We start from the raw sequence: 21,277 nt of genomic DNA on the forward strand, positions 1-21,277 counted from the left end.
GGGCAAGTCACTTCACTTCTCAATGCTCTAGGAATCTCTCCTGTTCTCTAAGTTGCAGAGAAGATGCTGCTCTGCTGTAATGCTGATGCAATACCCATAGCAGTCACTATGTATATGCATGAGTATTTCCAAGGTAAATTCACAAAATATAAACTCTCTTTCTCAAAGACAAAACCAAAATATTTATTCAGATACCAGAAAGCCAAATCCATCGTATCAACAAAGAAATCTATACACATTATCAATGCAGGGAGCATAGCCTTCCCCAAGCCTTCCCTCCATCAGGCCTCCTCACAAACAAGTTCCCTTAGGCAAAATCACTCCTCTCACTCACACTAGCTGCTCTGCCTGTGCTCACTCTGTCTGTCTCTCTGTCTCTCTCTGTCTTTCTTGGTCTCTCTCGGTCTCTGTCTCTGTCTCTGTCTCTGTCTCTGTCTCTGTCTCTTTCTCTCTCTGATTCCTCTGCCTTTCCTGCTCCACCTGTTCAACAAGTTCCTCCCACCATGGGCTTCATGTGACTCAGGTTGTGGACTGACCGGGTCAAAGCTCAAAGCAGGTCACATGGGTCTGTTAAGGGGCAGGGAAGATCTTCAAATCCCCTTGCATGAGGAGAGGGAATTCCCTAGAACAGCCGGGGGACAGTCATCAGAGGAAAGTCAGGTTTCACTAAGAGCTAACAGATGGAAAGAGTGTGTGAGAAAAAAATTAAGGATGAAGGGAGCTGTGTTGCCTAAGAAACAGGCATTCCAGATGATGTGATGGCCAGCCAAACAGGATCTTTTGCCTTTTTTGTTTTAGTAAAATCAAGTGCCTCTGATTGAATCCTGCCTTTATCAATCAAGAGTCTTTACTAGGAGTACAGAAAGAAGAGTTTCTTTAACTAGAAACAGTATATGTATTTGTATTGTTAATTATTTTAATGTGATTAAAGATCTTCCCCATCTATTAATGGGCCTGTCCATTAAGGGGAGTTTGATTAGGGAAGATTTGTAGGATTACCCACACTTTTTGTTAATGGGGCACTGATTCTCAAGGGTTGGGATGCCCTCTGGCTCTAAAAAAGGTATAAATACTCTGAGGGTGAGGTTTTACTTTGAGGTTTACTGACTAGAATTGTTTGTTTGGGTAGAAGAGGACTCTAAGAAGCTGCTATGGAGCCCTCCAGCTTTGAGAAACCCAGATGTTCCCTCTTTGATAAAAATGTGTGTATGTTAATGGCCAGACATTTTGGAAGCATGTCTGTTGACTTTGGATTTCTCTGTATTTTCTCTTGTTCAGGGTGCTGACTTTCCCCCCTAAACTAACTGAATGACACATGTGCTTGGTTAAAGTGATTGTTAACCCCTCAAAAGTTGCCTCTCCTTTTATGAATGCAGATCTAAGAACCCATGGTAGCACACCCCTGTGTATGTTGGGGTACTTACTGATACAAAGGCACAGTGGAAGGGCTGGGTGGCATTTGTTAGAAACTTTGGGGCAGGAGAAATGAGAAATCAGGGGGTAGAGGGTAAGCAATGGGTTTTGGCTGATGATTTACAGTAGTTAAGAATCACTGGGATGACCAGGGAGGAGAGCATTCAACACTGAATGGAAGGCACTATTCTTCCCAATGGAGTTTGGAAACTGGACTGGATGAAAGCACAATATAAGATGGGAGCCCATGGCCAGGTGGTCAGCTGAAAGGCTGCTTCACCAGTCTTTTCTCTGAAGGGCAGAAATTAGGCAGGAAATGGCATAGTAGATGACAGCTGGACCTGCTCAGCAGAATAAAGTAGCCCGCTTCTCCCACTCTGCTCTTCCTCCCCCCTCAAAGGACAAGTGTCACAGGAGATGGGAGGCCTGAGGTCAAAGGGAGTGGGTCCACACCCCAGCTGGGAGACTGGAAGGGCAGCAGGAGCTTGCCTTGAACTGGTACCTATAAGTTGCTCTGGAGCAAGAGAAAATCCTTTGGGACAAGAGAAAATTCTTTGCGACTGATGGGAGATGTCAGCCCTTATCACCTTCCCTCAGGGAAAATGCCACACCCAGAGGGGGATGGCAGGTATGACACAGAGGTCATAGGATCTCTTGGTCAGGAGGCAGGCCAGTAGGTGATAGCAGGAAATGGAAGGAACCCACCATGGAGCCCCATCTTTTCTTCATCTCCCACTCTGTTCTTTACAATCACAGGGCAGCCCTTCTTGCTTTAGTCAGTCTCATCTACATGTGTTCTTAAGGCATGGTGGTCCAGCAGAAAGGACACAGCCTCTAGAATCAAAGACAGGGGTTCCAATCTTGTCTCTGCTATCTGTGTGATCTTAGGCAAGTCATTGCCTTTCTTTGGGTATGAGCTTCCCCAGTTATATCAGTTCTTAACCTAGGGTACATGGAGAGACTTCAGGGGGTCTTTGAACTTTGATAGGGGTGGAGCTTTATTTCCAGTAACCATAAGTTTCCTTTGTCATTTGATGTACTGCATTGTATGCATTTAAAAACATTATTCTGGGACTTCTGGTGCAAAGACAGTGGAATGAGGAAGGAACCCTCTGAAATTCTCCTAAATTCCCCTCCAAAAAACTAGAAAATCACGTCAGAATTGATCTAGGAACAGGGAAGCAGCTGACCAGCTCTGCAGGGAAGGTCCATCTCTTTGGGGTGGGAGGGGAACCAGGTCCAAGAGCAGCAGCAGCAGCAGCAGCAGGGGGCCTTACAGCAAGGGGCCTGCAGCAAGACTCCACGCCTGGGGCAATCTGCCATTGAGGTCCCACCTTCCTGGAAACCAACAGCCCTCTAGGGTAGGAAGCAGTCTGTGCAAGGCAGGGCCCTACCCCAACACCTCCACCCCCAGCATAAGCCAATAGCTCAGCCTTGACCCTATTGCTGAAGCCTTATTCCAGGGCTGGCCAAGAATGAGACCCTGCTTTCATAGCAACTCAGCATCAAGGCTCCACACCTAGAGCAGGCCAGCTGCTAAACCCCACATCCAGGGAAGGCCAACAAGAAGGTCAGACTCCCCCCCAGTACAAGCCAGAAGGGAAGCCTACCCTCCAGAGGAAGCAAGCAACTAAGTCCTGAAATCCAGTGCAAGCCAGAAGTAGGACCCAGAGCCCCAACACAAAAAACCTGAGACAGTGCAGGGCCAGAGCCCAACTCTCACATAAAAACACCAAGTCACAAAAAAAGGCAAAGAAATAACCAAAAAAACCCAACCAAACAAACAAAGAGCTTGACTAGAGAAAGTTACTATGGTGATAGGGAGGATCAAGGCATACATTTAGAAGAGGACAAGAACGTCAAAATAGCTACATGTGAAACCTCAAAGAAAAATGCAATTTGGTCACAGGCCCGAAGAGCTTTAAAAGGATTTTTTTTAAGCAAATTAGAGAAGTAGAAGAAAAATTAGGAAAAGAAATGAAAGTAATGCAATAGAATCTTACAAATTCATTGTTTACAAAAAAACACAATGAAAGCAGAAAGATATACACAAGGTAAAGGTAAGTGGCTACGGTAGAATCTATTATGCTTCAGCTGAAGCAAATAAAGCAAGGGTAGCAATCATGATCTCAACCAAAACAAAAGCAGAAATAGATCTAATTAAAAGAGGGAAAGAAGGAAACTATATTTTGTCAAAAGTTACCATAGAAAATGAAGTCATATCAATACTAAACATATATGAGCAAATGGTATAACATCCAAATTTTTGAAGGAAAAGTTGAATGAGTTAGAGGAGGAAATAGATATTAAAACTATACTAGTGGTGGACTTCAACTATTCCCTCTCAAAACTAGGTAAATCTAACAAAAAATAAGAAAGAAGTTAAGAAAGTGCATAAAATTATAAAAATACTAGGTATGATAGATCTCTGGAGAAAAAGGAATGGGAATAAAAAGGAATATACTTTTGTCTAGCAATATATGGCACCTACACAAAAACTGACCATATATTAGGACATTACAAACCTCACAACCAAAGATAGAAAATCAGAAATCGTAAATGCATCTTTTTTAGATTATAAAGCAACAAAAATTTTATTCAGTAATGGACAATGAAAAGAGAGAATAAAAATTAATTGGAAATTAAACAATCTAATCCTAAAAAACAAGTCGGCAAAAGAACAATCATAGAAACAATCAATAATTTTATTAAGGTAAATGACAACAATGAGATAGCATATCAAAATTTATGGGATGCAGCCAAAGCAGTACTTAGAGGAAAATTTATATTCTAATTGCTTTGAATCAATAAAATGGAGAAAAGCAAATCAATGAATTGGGCATGCAACCACAACAACAACAAAACAGGAAAATGAACAAATTAAAAATCCCCAATCAAACACCAAATTAGAAATCCTTAAAATCTAAGGAGAAATTAGTAAAACTGAAAGTAAGAAAACCATTGAACTAAAAAATAAAACTAGAAGCTGGTTTTATAGGGAAGGAACACAATAAAATAGATAAACTATTTGGTTAATTTGATATAAAAAAGAAGAAAGCCAAATTACTAGTATCAAAAATGAAAGGGGTGAATTCACCCCCACTGAAGAAAAAATTAAAACAATTGTTAGGAGCTATTTTGCCCAATTACATGTCAATAAATTTGAAAATCTTAATGAAATGAATGGATAGCTACAAAAATATAAATTACCCAGATTAATAGAGGAAGAAATAAAATACTTAAATACTTCAAACTAGAAAAAGAAATTGAAAAAAACTATCAATGAACTTCCTAAGGAAAAATCCCCACCAGATGGATTCACAAGTGAATTCTACCAAACACTTAAAGAACAGTTAATCTCAATACTATATAAACTATTCGGAAAAACAGGTGAAGAAGGAGTCCTACCAAATTTCTTTTGCTGATACTCAAACCAAAAAGAGCCAAAACAGAGAAAGAAAGTTACAGACCAATTTCCCTAATGATTATTGATGCAAAAGGAAGCAATTCCATTTCCTGACATGGCACTGGTATACTATCCAGGTTTCACAGGCATACAAAAATGAAGTCAGCACAATGGCTCTGTAGACCTTCAGTTTGGTAGTCAGTATAATACCTCTTCTCTCCCATACTTTCCTTTGGAGCCTCCCAAATACTGAGCTACCTCTGGAAATGTCTGTGTCAACCTCATTATCAACGTGTACATCCCTGGAAAATATACTACCAAGGTAAGTGAACTTATCCATAGCATTCAAAACTTCTCCATTTGCAGTAACTGATGGTTCCATGTATGGTTGGTGTGGTGGTGGCTGATGGAGCACCTGTATTTTCTTGGTGTTAATTGTTAGGTCAAAATGAGCACAAGCAGCAGAGAACTGATCCATACTTTGTTGCATCCCAGCTTCAGAGGCTGTGTTAAGTGCACAGTCATCTGCAAACAGGAAATTGTGTACCGTCACTCTCTCCACTTTGGTCTTAGCATGTAGCTTTTCAAGTTGAAGCAGTTATCATCAGTGCAGTAGCTGACCTTGATGCTGTGTTTGTCCTTATTAAAGGCTTTTGACAACATGGCTGAAAACACGGAAGCAAGCACACAGCCTTGTTTTACCCCATTGGTGACTGGGGAAAGCACAAGAGCATTGTCCATTTCCCAGAACCTGGGCAAGAATGCCACCATCAATTTGATGTACAATGCTAATGAACTTCTCTGGGCAACCAAATTTTGACATAATTTTCTATAAATCGTCATGACTGACAGTACCAAAGACCTGGTCAGATCTACAAATGTTATGTACAGCCCTCTGTACTTCTGGCATTTTTGGGGCAGCAAACATCATACTAACTGTTCCTCAGCCCTTTATGAAGCCACACTGGCTCTCAGGTAGATGGCCATCTTCCAGGTAGAGGATCAGCCTATTAAGGAGGACTCTGATGAGAATCTTGCCAGCAAAGACTAAGAAAGAGAGAAGCCCCTGTGATTGTCAAAGGACAATCTATTTCATTTACCTTTATAATGCTGGACAATGGAGGCATTTTTAAAACTCCTGGGGGATATAGTCAACTTTTGTATGAGCAATGGACCCCTCTCCCACCTTGTAAATTTCAACTATAATAGAATCAGAACCAGGTTCTTCACCAAAGGAGAGGAGCCTAATGGAATTCCTAACCTTTTCTTCAATTGGAACTTCTGCTAGGGAGGGATTGATTTCAACCTGAGGTAAACAATCAATGGTCTCAGCATTGATTGATGGGTTACTGAGAACACTATGAAAGTGTTCAGCCCATCTCTCTAGGGTCATGTCCTTATCACTAACCAATGTGGCTCCATTAACACTGAACAGTGGAGATGCATTATAGGTCTTTGGCCCATAAATAGCCTTCAGGACATCATAAAAACACTTTGAGTTGTTACTATCAGCATAAAACTGAATTTCATCTGTCTTCTTACTGAGCCAGGAATCCTGCATTTCTCTAAGCTTTGCTTGTACTTTGCTTTTGATGGAATTACATGCTGCCTTCTTAGAGATGAATGAACTATCCTGCTGGTAAACCCTGTGGAGTTCTCATTTTTTATTTAGCAGCTTCTGAATTTCCCCACCATTTCCAACAAACCAGTCTTGGTGTTTGCCAGTATTATAACCCAGATAAGCAAATGCAGTGTTATACACCAAATCTCTAAAAGCTTCCCACTCTTTTTCTGCTCCACAGTTGCCAACTATGTCTTGGTTCAATTTTCTCTCCAAGTTAGCTACAAACTGTTTTCACTCAGAAAAGAGCTCTAATCTATTGACATTAAATCTTTTGACATTAAAATTGACATTAAAGCTTTTGTTGAATGTGAATATTTAGCTTGGAGAGGATAAGTCTATGATCTGTCCAGCACTCTGTACCACATTTTGCCTTCATCAGTCTCACATCCTGTCTGTCTCTTCTCCTTATTAAATGTCTATTAAATGCCAATGCTTGCTACAAGGATGCATCTATGAAATTTTATTGCATTTAGAAAAATGGAAGACAGTGTTGGTGATGAGGTCATAAGATGCCCAAGTATTCAGTAGTAAGTGACCATTGCTGTTGCTGTTTCCAACTCCATTCCTCCCTAGGACTCTCTGCCAAGTCTAGTAGTCTGAACCTACTCCAGCATTAAAGTCACCCAGAATTATAAGCTTGTCCTCTTTTGGCACATTGATGATAAGGGTCTCCAGGTCTTCATAAAATTTTTCCTTGACCTCATCAGAGTTCATCATGGTGGGAGCATAGGCACTGATGATGGTGGCATGACATTTTCCTGAAAGTGGCAATTGCATTGTCATGAGTCTGTCATTCACTCCTTTTGGTAGGCATACAAACATGTTGATTAAATTAGTTTTAATTAGTTTTGAATTTTCTTAAGAAGATTCCGTAGATTAGCTGGCAGTATAAGACACCAGACACTGAGGTCCTTTCTTGAACTAAACTTCCAAGCATCCAAACTCAGTTTCAGAGAGTGCAACTCTGATTTACTGGTCACATTGTTTGAATGCAAAACATATGTTTGCCAAAAAAGACTATTTTATGGAGAACTCACACAGGACAAGTGTTCACATGGTGGTCAGAAGAAGTAATACAGGGACACTCTCAAAGTTTCTCTTATGAACTTTAGTATTGATTGTGTGACATGGAAGACACTGGCATAGGACCATTCTCACATCAGAAAAGGTATTGTGTTCTTGGAGCAAAACAGATTTGAAATAGCTCAAAGAAAATGCAGGATGTGCAAATTTAGAGAATCCATCCCACATATTTGTGCCCATCTATGGTACAGCATTCCAAGATTGTATTGATCTGATCAGCCACACCTGGACACATTAAAACTTGACTTTAGTTTAGTGATGTTATTTTGGTCCTCTTCAAGAATGAAGGACAACAACCAACCAATTGATGTAAAATATTTAAATAAAATACTAGCAAAGAGATGACAGCAATATATTACAAGGACTATACACTAGGACCAGGTGGAATTTATACCAGGAATGTAGGGCTGATTCAACATTATCAGCACAATTGACCATATCAATAACAAAACCAACAGAGATCATATAATTATCTCAACAGATGCAGAAAAAGCCTTTGACCAAACATAACATTCATTCCCTTTAAAAACACTAGAGAGCATAGGAATAAATGGAACTTACCTTAAAATGATAAGTAATATTTATCTAAAACCATCAGCAAGCACTATCTGTAATGGGGATAAAGTAGAAACCTTTCCAGTACAATCAATGATGAAACAAGGATACCCATTATCACCTCTATTATTTAATATTGTATTTAAAATGTTAGCTATAGCAATAAGAGAAGAAAAAATGAAAGGAATTAGAATAGGCAAGGAAGAAACAAAACAATCACTATTTGCAGATGATGTGTTATATTTTGAAAACCCTAGAGAATCAATTTAAAAACTACTTGAAAATATTAACAACTCTAGCCAAGTTGCAGGATACAAAATTAATCCACATAAATCATCAGCATTTCTACATATTACCAACAGAGTCCAGCAATGGGAGATAGAGAAATTCTATTTAAAATAACAGTAGACAATATAAAATACTTGGGAGTTTACCAGACAAGACAAACTCAGTAATTATATGAACACAACCATAAAACACTTTTCAAACAAATAAAGTCATATCTAAACAATTGGAAAAAATATTAATTGCTCATGGGTAGACTGAACCAATATAATAAAAATGACAATTCTACTTAAATCAATCTATTTATTCAATGCCATGTGAATCAAGCTATCAAAAATTACTTTATAGAGCTAATAAAAATTATGAAATTCATCTAGAAGAACAAAAGTTGAAGAATATCAAGGTAATAAATGGGGGAAAAAGTGAAGGAAGGTGTTCTAACTCTACCAAATCTCAAATTGTGTTACAAAGCGGTAATTGTCAAAACAGGTTGGGTACTAGCTAAGAAACAAAGTGGTGGATCAGTGGAATAGATTAGGTACAGATTACATTATTGTACATCACCATAGCAATCTAGTACATGATAAACACAAAGATTCATGCTTTTGGAATGAAAACCCAGTATTTGACAAAAACTGCTGGGAAGTGTTGCAGAAATTAGGTATAGACCAATCTCACACCATATACCAAGATAAAGTTAAAATGGATACATGATTTACACATAAAGAGAGATACCATAAAGAAATTAAGAGAGCATGGAATAGTTAATCTGTCGGATCTATGGATAAGAGAAGAATGTAGAACCACAGAAGATCTAAACAGCATTATAAAATGCAAAATAGATCATTTCGATTAAATAGGATTAAAAAGTTTTTGCACAAAACCAATGCAACCAAAACTATGAGGAAAGCAGAAAAATGGAGAGAAATTTTGCAACAGGTATCTCTGATAAAGGCCACATTTCTCAAATATATAGAGAATTCAGTCAAATTTATGAAAATACAAATCATTCCCCAATTGATAAATGGCCAAAGAAATCAAAGTTATTTATAATCATATGAAAAAAATGTTCTACATCACTAGTAACCACAGAAATGCAAATTAAAAAAACTCTGAAGTACCACCTCACATCTACCAGAGAGGTTAACATGATAAAAAAAGGAAAATGTTGGATGTTGGAGGGAATGTGGAAAAACTGAGACACTAATCTACTGTTGGAAGCACTGCAAACAGATCCAGCCTTTCTGGAGAGCAATTTGGAGCTGTGTCCAAAGGGTTATAATACTGTGCATGCCCTTTGATCAGGCAATACCACTGCTAGTGGTATATTCCAAAGACATCCTAAAAATGGGAATGGACTTATTTGTACAAAAATATTGAGAGCAGCTCTTTTTGTGGTGGCTAAGAATTGGAAATTGATATTTATTAATTGGGGAATGGCTAAACAAGTTGCGGCATGATTGTAATGGAATATTATGGTGCAATAAGGATGAAAAGCAGGATGATATCAGAAAAACCTGGAAAGACTACATGAACTGATGCAACGTGAAATGAGCAGAACCAGAACATTGTACACAGTAACAGCAATATTGTTCAATGAGAATTGTGAATGACTTAGCTAATCTCAGCAATACCATGATCTCAGAGAATCCCAAAGGACTAATGATGGAGCGTACTATCTGCCTCTAGAGAAAGAAGCGATGTTGATTGAATACAGATGAAGCTTGCTACTTTTTACTTTCATTTTTTTCTTTTGAGTCCTCTTGTACAAAATTACTAATATGGAAATGCTGTGCATAATTGCACATGTGTAACCTATATCTGATTGCTTACTGTCTCAGGGAGAGAGAAGGGGAGGGAGAAAGGAGGAACAGAACATGAAACTCAAAACTTGAAATAAAAATGTTAAAAAATTGGAAAAAATAAAAACATTCTGAGAATGGGTGCATGAAGTTCAGTAGACTGCAAAAAGGATCCATGAAACAAAAATGGTTAAGAATTTCTGACTTAAAATATTAAATATTTATATCACCCTTTACAAGTTTCAAAGAGCTTTACGTGTTATCTCATTTGATTCTCTCAATAACTCTATGAGATATTACTATTATCATCTTCATTTTACAGATGAGAAAACTGAAATTAAGTGATTTACCCAAGGTCATACAACTAAGTGTCTGGGGTAGAATTTGTACTCACATTTTTCAAACCCTAAGCACAACTTAAAAAATAAAGGACATTTTTCCTGCTTTCACAAAGCCTTTTGTTCAGTAATATCCAATACTTTGTGACCCCATTTGGGATTTTCTTGGCAAAAATGCTATAAAAATTTGCCATTTCCGGCTCATTTTACAGATGAGGAAACTGAGGCAAATGGGATTAAGTAACTTGCCCAGGGTCACACAGCTAGTGAGTGTCTGAAGTCACATTTGAACTCAGGTCTTCCTGACTCGAGGCCCAGCATTCTATCTAATTGAGCCGTCTTGCTATGTCTCATGGAGCTTACACCATAAAAGCTGTTAGTGCCTGAAAGCTCTTATCCCAGCTCAGCCAATGCCACTAACTTTGTAACCTTGGACATATAACTTTTCCTCTCTGAACCTCAGTTTCCTCTCCTATAAAATTATGAGGTTGGAAAATTCCTTAGAAAACCTAGCATATCATAATGAACTCAAAAGCTGCTCACACCAAGGAGGACCAAAAGTCAACAAAGACATGGCCACTAGGTGGCAACATCTGGTTAGGTATCCTGAGGGAACATGTCAGGAGGTGCTTAAAGAAATTTTTCTGGTTCTGACTTTGGGCTCAGTGCTCAAATGGAAAGGGTGATGGGCTTCTGCAGTGAGAACGACTGTCCAAAAAAAAGAAACTCAGCTCAGCCTCGGCCAGATGGTCCAAACCCCCTGGCGCATGACAGAGCCTAGGCTAGTGATGCACAGGGGTCTGCCACAGAGACCCCACCGTTTCTACTTTAGACAAATGTGAACAATGAGGGCTAATGCTTTCAGCATCTTCTGTGTCCCCTCCCTGATATCCATACCCCTTTCGGTGGATCCAGGGCAACACAGTCCTGGAATTGGAATAAGTGCCTAGGCTCCTCTGGGCAAGTGACTTCCCTTCTCTTGACCTCAGCTTCCACATCTGTCAAAGGATGTGGTGGGGAGTAGGTGGGCTGGGAGGTCCTTTTTTGCCCTAAATCTGAACATTTGAGTGCTTCCTGGGTGCAGAGTCCTGTGCTAGAGGGTGAGGGGCTGCATGGCTGTTGTCTGCATAGAGCTCACAGACTAGGAATCAGTCACCAAGACCCTATTAAGTGCTAAGCCCTGGAAAAGTAAAGAAAGGTCATTAAGTAGAAGATACATTTATTTGTCCTCCACCTTCTTTCTATACCTTTTCTCATACCCAGCCCACTGGGGTATGTGCAGGGTAGCAGCCTCTGGAAGGGGCTCACAGGTATCACAGACCTGGAGTGAGGACTCTCTGGTCCAACCTTCCTCCTCATCCCAATTTGAAAGAGGAGAGAACCAAAGCCAAAAGAGAAGTTCAATTGACTCTCCAAGGTCACTAAGCCAGTAGATGCTGGGGGTGAGAACTGAACCACTGTCCTCCAATCCCAAATCTAGTATGTTTTCCATTGGTGCCTGTTAGGGTTGAGAGAGGACACGATCCTCCTTTCCCATCTCCCCCTTGTCGTTGGGCAGTGGGCTGAGCAGCCCAGGGGGACATCCCATCTCTGTTGCTGGCCCTCCAACATCCTCTCTGCCCTGCAGGCTCCTCAGTAGCTGCAGCTGGGCTGTTCCTCTTTTCATTCAGCCTCTGCTGTTGGACCTCTTTGAATGCACTGAACTCACCCTGCTCCCTTACCCCCAATGATTCCTGTTCCAGTTGCATCTCACCAAGGACAAACACGACCACTGGTCCTGGATTTGGGTTTATTGCCACATCTAAGCTTAAAATGTGGAGCTCTGTGGAGGGGAGCTTTTGACTCCCTCTGCAAAGGTCAGAGGAAGAGGGGACATGGTGCAAAGAGCATCACCTCCTGCAGAGGGAACAGCAGGACTCTACAGATGTCAGCCACCCTAGAGGCATCTTGTATGGTGTTTGAGAATATGGAGTTTGGGGAGAAGGGACTATGTGTGACCCACTAGTTTCAGTGGCCAAAACCACTGCTGAACAGGCCAAAGGGTTCATCCTGGAGCGCCATTTATAGAACAGAGAAAAGGCTGTGAACTTTTAATCTCCCACGATTTTGGTGTTTGCTGCTACCAGCTTCTTCCAGATGACTTTTCTGGCTATTTTTTTAAAGCTGTTTCTATTTTAACAATTCAAATCAATAGACATTCATTAAGCACTGGCTACGTACCCAAGGACTGGACTAAGTGCTAAGGAAACGAATACAAGCCAAAAAAGAGATGGTCCCAATGCCCTCGAAGAACTTCCATTCCAATGGAGGAAGATGACAAAGGAGCAGACAAGATGTGGGGGGCAGGGGAGGGCAGTGCCCAAAGGGCCTGGGGGAGTGCATGGTGGTAAAATCCAGAGAATAAAGGATAGCTGTCTGGGCCTTGTCCTAACCTTGTATCAATGGTCATAACTGTTTTGTGTTGCATGTCTGTATATTTATTCCATGCCAGTTAAGGGCAAATGGAGGACTCCAGTGGTTATCTGGAAATACACAGAATTTAACCAGGTCACAGACCTAAATCTGTCTTACACATTGGACTTTTTTTTCTTGCTTTTCTGTAACTGGCCTCTCCAAAAACAGTATAGCGAAAAGGATTTTATACTGATTATTCTTAGCCTTTATTTATAAACTCCTATAATAGCAGAGGTAGAAAGATCCACATAGATTAAAAGCAACTAGTCTCTAGACTAAAGGGTGAACTACTGACATTAAAACCACACAACTCATTATTATTACTCATAATCTCAGCAAGACCTGATTGAGAACCTGTGCTCTTCCTGGGCAGGAGAGTACCCATTGAATTGCTGTAGGTCTCAATGAAGAAAGCCTACAGTGTTCTGAGGGTTTAATATGATTTTTTACAATGTCACCCACAAACAGAAGCATCTAGAGAAACTCGCTGAGACAGGTAGAAGTTACACTCAGGAAGACCTGAGTTCAAACCCTGCCATAGACACTAGCTGTGTAACCCTGGGCAAGCCACTTGACATCTGCTTCCTCAGCTGTAAAATGGCAATAATGGTAGCGCCTGTCTCCTAAGGTTGCTGTGAGGATCAAAGGAGATATTTGTAAATTGGTTTGCAAACCTCACAGTACTGTGTAAATACTTCTTATTATCCGTAGAAGTGTTTCTTCTGACTTTGCTCAGCAAGCACTTATGTGAGCAAGTGTCTCCCTGATGTGTCTCCCTTGGCATTGATCATAGGAGGATGACAGAATGAAGTTCCTTTCAGTTTTCTCACCTGCAAAATGAACGTGAGGAATTGTGGGATAGTGGACAGAGAGCTGACCCCAGAGTGTCAAGATCACAAACGTGGGCACTGTGACTCCTCAAAGGCAATGCTGCTGTTACCATTACTAACAATTTCAAACCCAGTGGTCAAGAGAAAAGAACTGAAGCCAAATGGAACTACAGTCCTTGGGACCTCGGCCAACTCCCCCTTTCCTAAAGATCTGCCTAGCTAAAAAGTACAGCAGGTTGTCCCCAAATGAACATTTGTTGAGTGATTTAACAGGAATCCTGTTCCAACCCCCCACCCTCCACCCCAAAATCCCCACCCTTTCTGAAACCTGCATCAAGCTGGGATTGTGTTTACATATTGCCAGTCATTATTAGAGTTTGATAGATACTTTCAAGTATTCTTCTCAGTACAAATCCTTGAGGAAGAACTGGTGTTTCCACTGATCAGTGCCCCTCATACTCAACAGCCTTGGCTGTTTTGACTGAGCAGTTCAAGTGACTGTGGAATCTGGAGGCTGAGCTGTCACACACCTGCCAAGCGGGAGTCACAGATGAAGGTCAAACAGCAAAGGGAGCCTCAATCCTGCCTAATGGACCTGCAGAGAGAAATAAGGACTGGGGGTGAAGAAGGGCCAACCGGGTTTAGAAAAAAATACCAACCTGTGTAAAGAAACACTTCTCCCTTTGTTAGGAGACCTGATCACAGGCTCAACCTGACATTCTGGGGCTGGATAAATCTTTTAAAAGGATTCCATTTCACTCTGATAGGGATGCGCATTGCAAAGCTGCAGGGAACTCGGGGATTCCAAAAGTTCTCCTTTATCTTTGCATGACCTTGCCGTCAGTCAGCTGGAATGCCAAAGTGACGACTGTAGTTTTTCTTTCCTTTCATAAGCCCTTGTGGAGGACTACCAGCTATTTGATGCATGGAATATATGGGCATTTGGGGGATGGTGATGCTTAGGGTAAGGGTATCCATGTCCTAGGGTAAGTCTCAATAGTTAATTAAAAATAACACAAAATAGTTTGTAGCTGTTTCAGCCATGTTAAAAAAAAAAAAAAAAAGGACTAGCTGTTAGAAACGGGCACCTTTCTTGATCCAAGTAGAAAAATAAAGTTTATCCATTTCAGGACTACAGTTTTATTTCCCCATTTTATCTACCATAAGCACAAAAGAATTATGTTTATCTCAAGGCATTGCTTTCAAAGTTGTATTTCAACAAGTTCTATTTGAACAGCTCTTTGTGAACCAGCAACGGAATTGGAATTGGCTTGGGAGCAGTACACAGCTATCTTCTTTTTCTCTCCCCAAACCACCCTCCTTCTGCCTCTTCCTTCTCCTACTTATGTTCCTCCTGAATTCCATTGGAGTCATTATTTTAAAGGTGTTTGGAGGGAACTGTTGGGAGTGCTTGGCTTTGGTGCCTTCTCTACTGTGCCATCTTGTCTACCTTGGTCCTCTCCAACATACACCAGCCCAAATCTCCTTCATCTTTTATGTTACAGCACTAGACGGGGCTGGTCTGCCAGGAAGTCCTCTTTGAATTATACTATATTAAATCACATATAAGACATACACATGGAGATATATATTATTGCTGTTCACTCATTTCAGTCATGTCTGACCCCATTTTGGGGTTTTCTTGGCAAAAATATTGGAGTGATTTGCCATTTCTTCTCCAGCTCACTTAAGATGAGCAAACCGAGGCAAATCGTATTAAGTGACTTGCCCAGGGTCACACAGCTAGTCAGTGTCTAAGGCTGGATCTGAATGTCAAAGGCCAGATCGGAACTTAGGTCTTCCTGACTTCAGGCTTAATGCTCTATCCACTGAACCACCTAGCTACCTACGTGTGCTTGTGTGTAGATGTACATCTATCTATCTCATTCATGAATACATGGAGAGTGAAAATTATCTCCAGTGGAATCAGCAATCAAGTGAAATAGTTTAAAAGCTTTCTCAGGTTTGGAACTGGAAAGTATTTCAAAGACGACCTAATCTACTGTCCTTACTTTGTGATCTGGGTTCCGTCTCAACTTTACTACTTCTTGCAGGTTCTATTCTGATCATGTTTCACTCCTGAAAAACGGCAACACTTTCCAGCCTCCTCCCCCTTCTGCCACCTTTAGGATAACTGAATGTGGCTTTAAAACCCATTGTCTTAAAAGAAAAGTACAGAGTAAAACCAAGTAAATACCAACACTTACTAGGCAGCATTTATGATAAAGAACTAGAAGCTTAAATGCTTTGCTTATAAAATTGTGATGAATTTAACCTCTTGGGAATTAAAAAAAAAAAAAAGGATGGCTTTCTTCTATCTTGTGCCTAGAATTGGAACCTTCCAAGTAACTCTCCTGTATTAGTATCTTTATGTATGTTTGTTAAAGATGTCTAGAGAAAAGTAGTAGGCATGCCTTGGGATTTCTCCTTTGGGAATGTTTGGTTTCCATACTCTGGTGTATCCACAAAACCTCCAGGGCCTAATGGGCCATATGCAGGAGGGGGAAGTTGCCTATCTCCCACCCCAAGCCAAAGATACAGGATTTGCATGGAATTCCCCGGTTCTGTTCCAAACTGGGGTTCTACTTAAGTGGAAAACAAAATAGTTAACTGTCAATGAAAGCTATTAGTTTTAATGAGATTCAAGCTATCCAGCCAAATCTCTCCCACCTACCAGGATTCCAGACCACACCCAGACTGTTAAGGAATGTCATGAACTTCTACTTTATTCTCAGCACCCATCAATGTCCATTTGTGTGTGCGACACAGGGCTGCTACATATGGAGACATGAAAGGATACAGGATTTGGTGAAGATTGCCTACCTCAAAGTTTTCCAAAACAAGGATTACTGACTTTGAAAGGAAACGACTTGGTAAAGAGAGAGTATAATTTAACACATTACCTCATTTTCTGCAATTCCCTGCAATAAAACCCTGTCATTCCAGCAACAACTTCCAGAATTCTCCTTTGTCAGTCACACAGCTTGTAAACAGAAGAAGGCAGCATTGGTACCAAACATCCCAAGCCAAATATTTAACGTACTTTCACGGCACTGAATGTTACCACCACACAAAGATGGATTTGTTTCTAAAAATATTTTGAAAAACCATTTTTGTCATTTAGTCTCCTAAGAGATACTTCTTGTACCCTAAATTGTTTTCTGTGGGCTTGACTTTGAAATGGAAGTACACCACAGCCAGGTCAGAGGGAAAAAAATGTCATCTCATCACTTTATAAATCTGTCACCACATTTTCATGTTCAACTAAGCTTGTAAAACCTTTCACAATCCCTTGCCTAGGGTCTGAAAAACAAAGCAAAATCTCAGTGTGGTCCTGATGGTTTCAGGAGCTGCGTTCACCGAAGGGCTTTGCACAACAGGATTGCAAATCGGCCCTCATTCTTCGGGGTTCTGCAGGCCCATGGTCCTGCTGAACTCTGCTCCTCTCTGCTTGGTCTGACTTTTATTCTGCTTGCAAAACAGGGCCTCACTACCAGTCCTCCTTCTGACACAGCATGGTGCGCAGCAATCTGAAGGTTTCTGTGAATGAATGTTGGTGGAAATTTCTACAAGAAAATGACATTTCTTAACTAGCAAAACCCATAGCTATGTGGACCAGGAACTCAAAAGGTTTGCTAATAACCTGATGACCCCAAAGGGTTATTAAAAAAACCACAGCAGAGACTTGTAGTGTGACGTTTACCAGCCTTGGGCCAGTCAGACATAATGAGTGATTTAACGATTAAAATGTTTTTTGCAATTTGAGTTAGGCCTATAGAAGGCAATGAGCCTTACTTCTACCCGGAATGCTGAAAAATGTTGGAACGTAATGCTATTTCCTATTTGGCACAAGTGAATTGATAACAAAATTTCTGATCACAAAATTCTATCTCATTTAAAAAAAATGTTTTTTCCACTAGAATTAAATAAATCACTTTTTGTTATTTGCTTTCATGCTTCTTAGAAAATTCATCTTGAAAATTACCAAGGAGCAAACCTAGATAGTGAAACACAAGAGGAAATAACATTTAGGTCTGGCCTATCAGTCATCTTCATGTTTGCCTCTGAAGAGGAGGAGGAGGATGCTGGCACACTAACTGACTTGGGCCCAAGTTCCTACCCTCAGATGGATCTAGGTGAAGCACAGAGGCCGTTCCTGGGTCCTTCCTAATGAAAAGAGACTCAGATACAAGTTGTGTTCATCTTGGAAACCTGCCCAGCCAGGGTTTTTGTAGTTAAAGGATCAGTTCAGCTTTCACTGGCAAGTGCACTGAGGCCCCAGAGTATAGACATGACTGATACCAAAAGCAGGCAGGCTTCAGTCACACCTAGATTCAGCGCCAGCTCTGAGGACCACCTTCTTTCAAGCTGGTTGGCTCATCCCACTGCCCTCTGAGGATGACTGTGCCCCAGGGGCCAAAGGTGCATCCCTGTTTCGGAAGGCAGACCTAAAGGTACCATGGGAAAGTATCCCTGAGTTCTCTCTGGTATGCACTGCCCCAACAACCACCAATACATCAACTTGGGAGGTAGTTTGGGGGGGGAAATGTTCCAGTAATTGTTGCGTTTGGGGGACTTCCATCTTTGGAGAATTTGTTATCAGGAAGGGAAGACTTTGTCCTCTGCAGTATTTCATCATAGTGTTTTTGACAACAGAGTATTTAAGGAAATCTGACTTAACAGTGTTATCAAACTGCTGGGCAAACAGCCCGACTGGCAAATTCCATCCTTGTGGCCTACTTTAAACTCATGGAAAGGAAAAGCTGGTGACAACACTGAAAAGAGGGATTGGCCTCCCCCAGGCCAGCTACAATGAACAGCATAGAAAGGAGGCTCTTTCGCCCCAATCAAACCTCACGGCCAGATGACACCAACAAGCTGTCTCGAACACTCAAAGCCTCTACAACAAAATCTTGTGGTTAGGAATGCACCCCACACCACCTGGATCTTAATCTGGCTTCCTTTAAAATACATATTTTTTTCTCAGAATGTTTGAAGCACCTGAACTGTGGGTTCCTCCCTCTAAGCCAATGCATAACACTCTCCTCTTTGTCTGGCTATTTCTAAGAGCTTTGCTGATGCAGTCTCATCACAACAGCGGGACAGCCCCCCACCAGCTGATGCTTCCCCTCTACAAAAATAGAGTGCCACTTTTGGTTAAGTCTCAAGGCATCAATTTAAAGGAGGAAAACTGGAAAAAAAGAATGACCCAGACCAAAGAAACCAGATAAACAGAGGAGTGCTCTAAGTACACAGGGTGCCTGTAATTAACCACTTCACTCTGCACAGCATCTGGCTCTGGAAAGGGCTCCCAGGACATGGAGAGGGGAGGGAGAAAAGGGGCTGCTGCCCTGTCAGCGAGGCAGCAGCTTCTCACTCAGGGGACTCCTCTCAACACAAACAAAGCAAAAGCATTCTTGAAGTTCATTTGCTTCTGCTTTTAGGAAAGAGTCCTAGCTGGTAAGGGGTAGGTTTTCTTTATTCTCACTCAAACTCCTCATAATTTTGTATGCGCAAACACACACACGTACACACACTCACACATACCTCATATACACACAGAACCAATACATATTTCACATTTTACAGGTGTCTTCACTACCTCTTTTAAAGCCTGTCAACCCCAACCTGGTCTGTCCTCTATTTGGGTCGCTCAGGATTTTAATTTTCAATGAAATCTCAGAGCAGCGAGCCTGAAAAATAAATACAAAACAAAGACCCATTTCCCTAATCAGGATGAGGAGCTCATTCCACAACGGAAGGAAGGACTGAACTCTTCAGTCCATAGACTTTGTGGTTCAGCAGAGCCCTTCTTCGGAGGCAGCAGAAAGCATCCCCTTCGTCCTGGGGTGTTCCTTTCACCCTTCCCCTCCAAACATGAAAGTGCATTTATGTTAACAAAGGCTTCAAAAGGCAAGCCCCTCGAACTTCTGGCTGGGACATTCTAGTTAAACCAAGTGTAGTTTCCAAAAATAAGTGACCACCACTGCTGGGAAAGCAAGTCATTTAAAAACTGTTTTGTTGTTATTTGAAGGGACCAAATGGGGAGGGAAAAAAAGAGGGAGAAATGAGAAGAACCCCTGAGGCAAAAATGGCTTTTTCTTTTCCGAATCTCCCAAGGCGCCCTGGTTCACAAGGCTCCGGCCATCTTCTGGGCCGCAAGTCCTTCCTCCATCCAGAGCGAGGCCGCTGAGCTGCTCCACAGCATGCGCCGGTGGATCCGCCGAAGACGCAGCACGTAGAGCAGGATGGCTAGGAGGACGACCAGGAAGCAGGCTGAGAACAGGTAGTGGTTGTAGACAAAAGAGAATCCTCGCCAGTGAGCGTGGCTGGCCCGGAAGTTCTCCTGCTGGATGTCTCTGCCAAGATGAGGGGGAAAAGCTTGGAATCATCATCAAGGCAGAGAGGAAAGCAAGGTCAGATCACCCAATTAACTTATTTTGTAGAAATCTTAAAGACCTGAAACTACAACCAGAGTCTGAGAAAAATGACACCATGAGGAAATCATTCCTGAAAGTGTGAGGAGAGAACAGCGATTCAATTTACTGACAGAAACCAATAATGAGGACTCCCCCACTTAAGGTTGGCACTAACAGCACCAATCATTTTGTGTTACCTCTGACAAAAACTAGGACCAGACACAAAGTTTTGTTTGAGGAAGACGGTGGTAGAGGGTGGCAGACTGTAGGAGAAAAGAGTGTTGAGTCAGGAGTCAAGAGAACCCGGAGTACATGTATGTGAAGTACTTTACACGCCTTAAGTCATAACCCATGCTGGCTACTGTCACTTCTACCACGGCACCAACCCTCTTTATCGTGTGTGAGCCTGGGCAAATGCTTTCATTCTGAGTTTGTTGCTTACTTTTAAAAATGGGCATAATAAAGCTTACATCACCAGCCTCAAGGGGATGCCCTACAGAGACTGCTGTGCACACTCTCCATTACTACTGGAGTGAAATATCTCTGCCCAATCTGGGAAGCCTGGGAGAGGCAGGGAGAAAGAATAACAACTAACATTCATATAGGACCTACTATGTTCCAGGCACTGAGCTAAGTGCTTTACAGTTATCTCATCTGATCCTTGAGATAACCCTGGGCAGCAAGTGCTATGATTATCCTCATTTTACAGACAAGGAAACTGAGGCAAACAGAGGTTAAAGTGACTTGCCCAGAGTACCACAGCTAGTGAAATGTCTGAGCCACATCTGAACTGCGGTCCTTCAGACTCCAGGTCCAAGGCTCTATCCACCGCACCACGTGAGCCCATGAATTTAGGCCTTTTTAATCATAGTAATAATATGTAGTTTGAGAGATCCACTCCTGGGAAAAGGGGTCACAGAAGGAAGAGCCCCTGGGAAAATAAAGCCAAAGAGATGGTTTCCAGTCACCTGGCTTTCCTGAGTATTCTAGAACTTTCTAAGTCACCCTCTGGGAGCTGGGGTCAGGGATTCCAAACTAGAGGCCTTGTTATTCTGGGAAACACAGTAT

At 41.4% G+C, this 21,277-nt stretch overlaps 1 protein-coding gene across 4 annotated transcripts in view; it reads right to left on the bottom strand.

Moving 5' to 3' along the window:
* Positions 1–19,792: 19,792 nt before the first annotated feature.
* Positions 19,793–21,277, bottom strand: part of ENTPD4 (ectonucleoside triphosphate diphosphohydrolase 4) — a 28,036-nt gene continuing 26,551 nt past the window's right edge. For all 4 annotated transcript variants that reach the window (XM_072634186.1, XM_072634036.1, XM_072634108.1 and 1 more), the window contains one exon: positions 19,793–20,149. In XM_072634186.1, coding sequence (XP_072490287.1) covers positions 19,921–20,149 — 229 coding nt within the window. In that variant the 3' untranslated portion in view covers positions 19,793–19,920. The remainder of the gene's footprint in view (positions 20,150–21,277) is intronic.

The sequence above is a fragment of the Notamacropus eugenii genome, chromosome 1 (genome assembly GCF_028372415.1).
Source record: "Notamacropus eugenii isolate mMacEug1 chromosome 1, mMacEug1.pri_v2, whole genome shotgun sequence".
NCBI lineage: Eukaryota > Metazoa > Chordata > Mammalia > Diprotodontia > Macropodidae > Notamacropus > Notamacropus eugenii.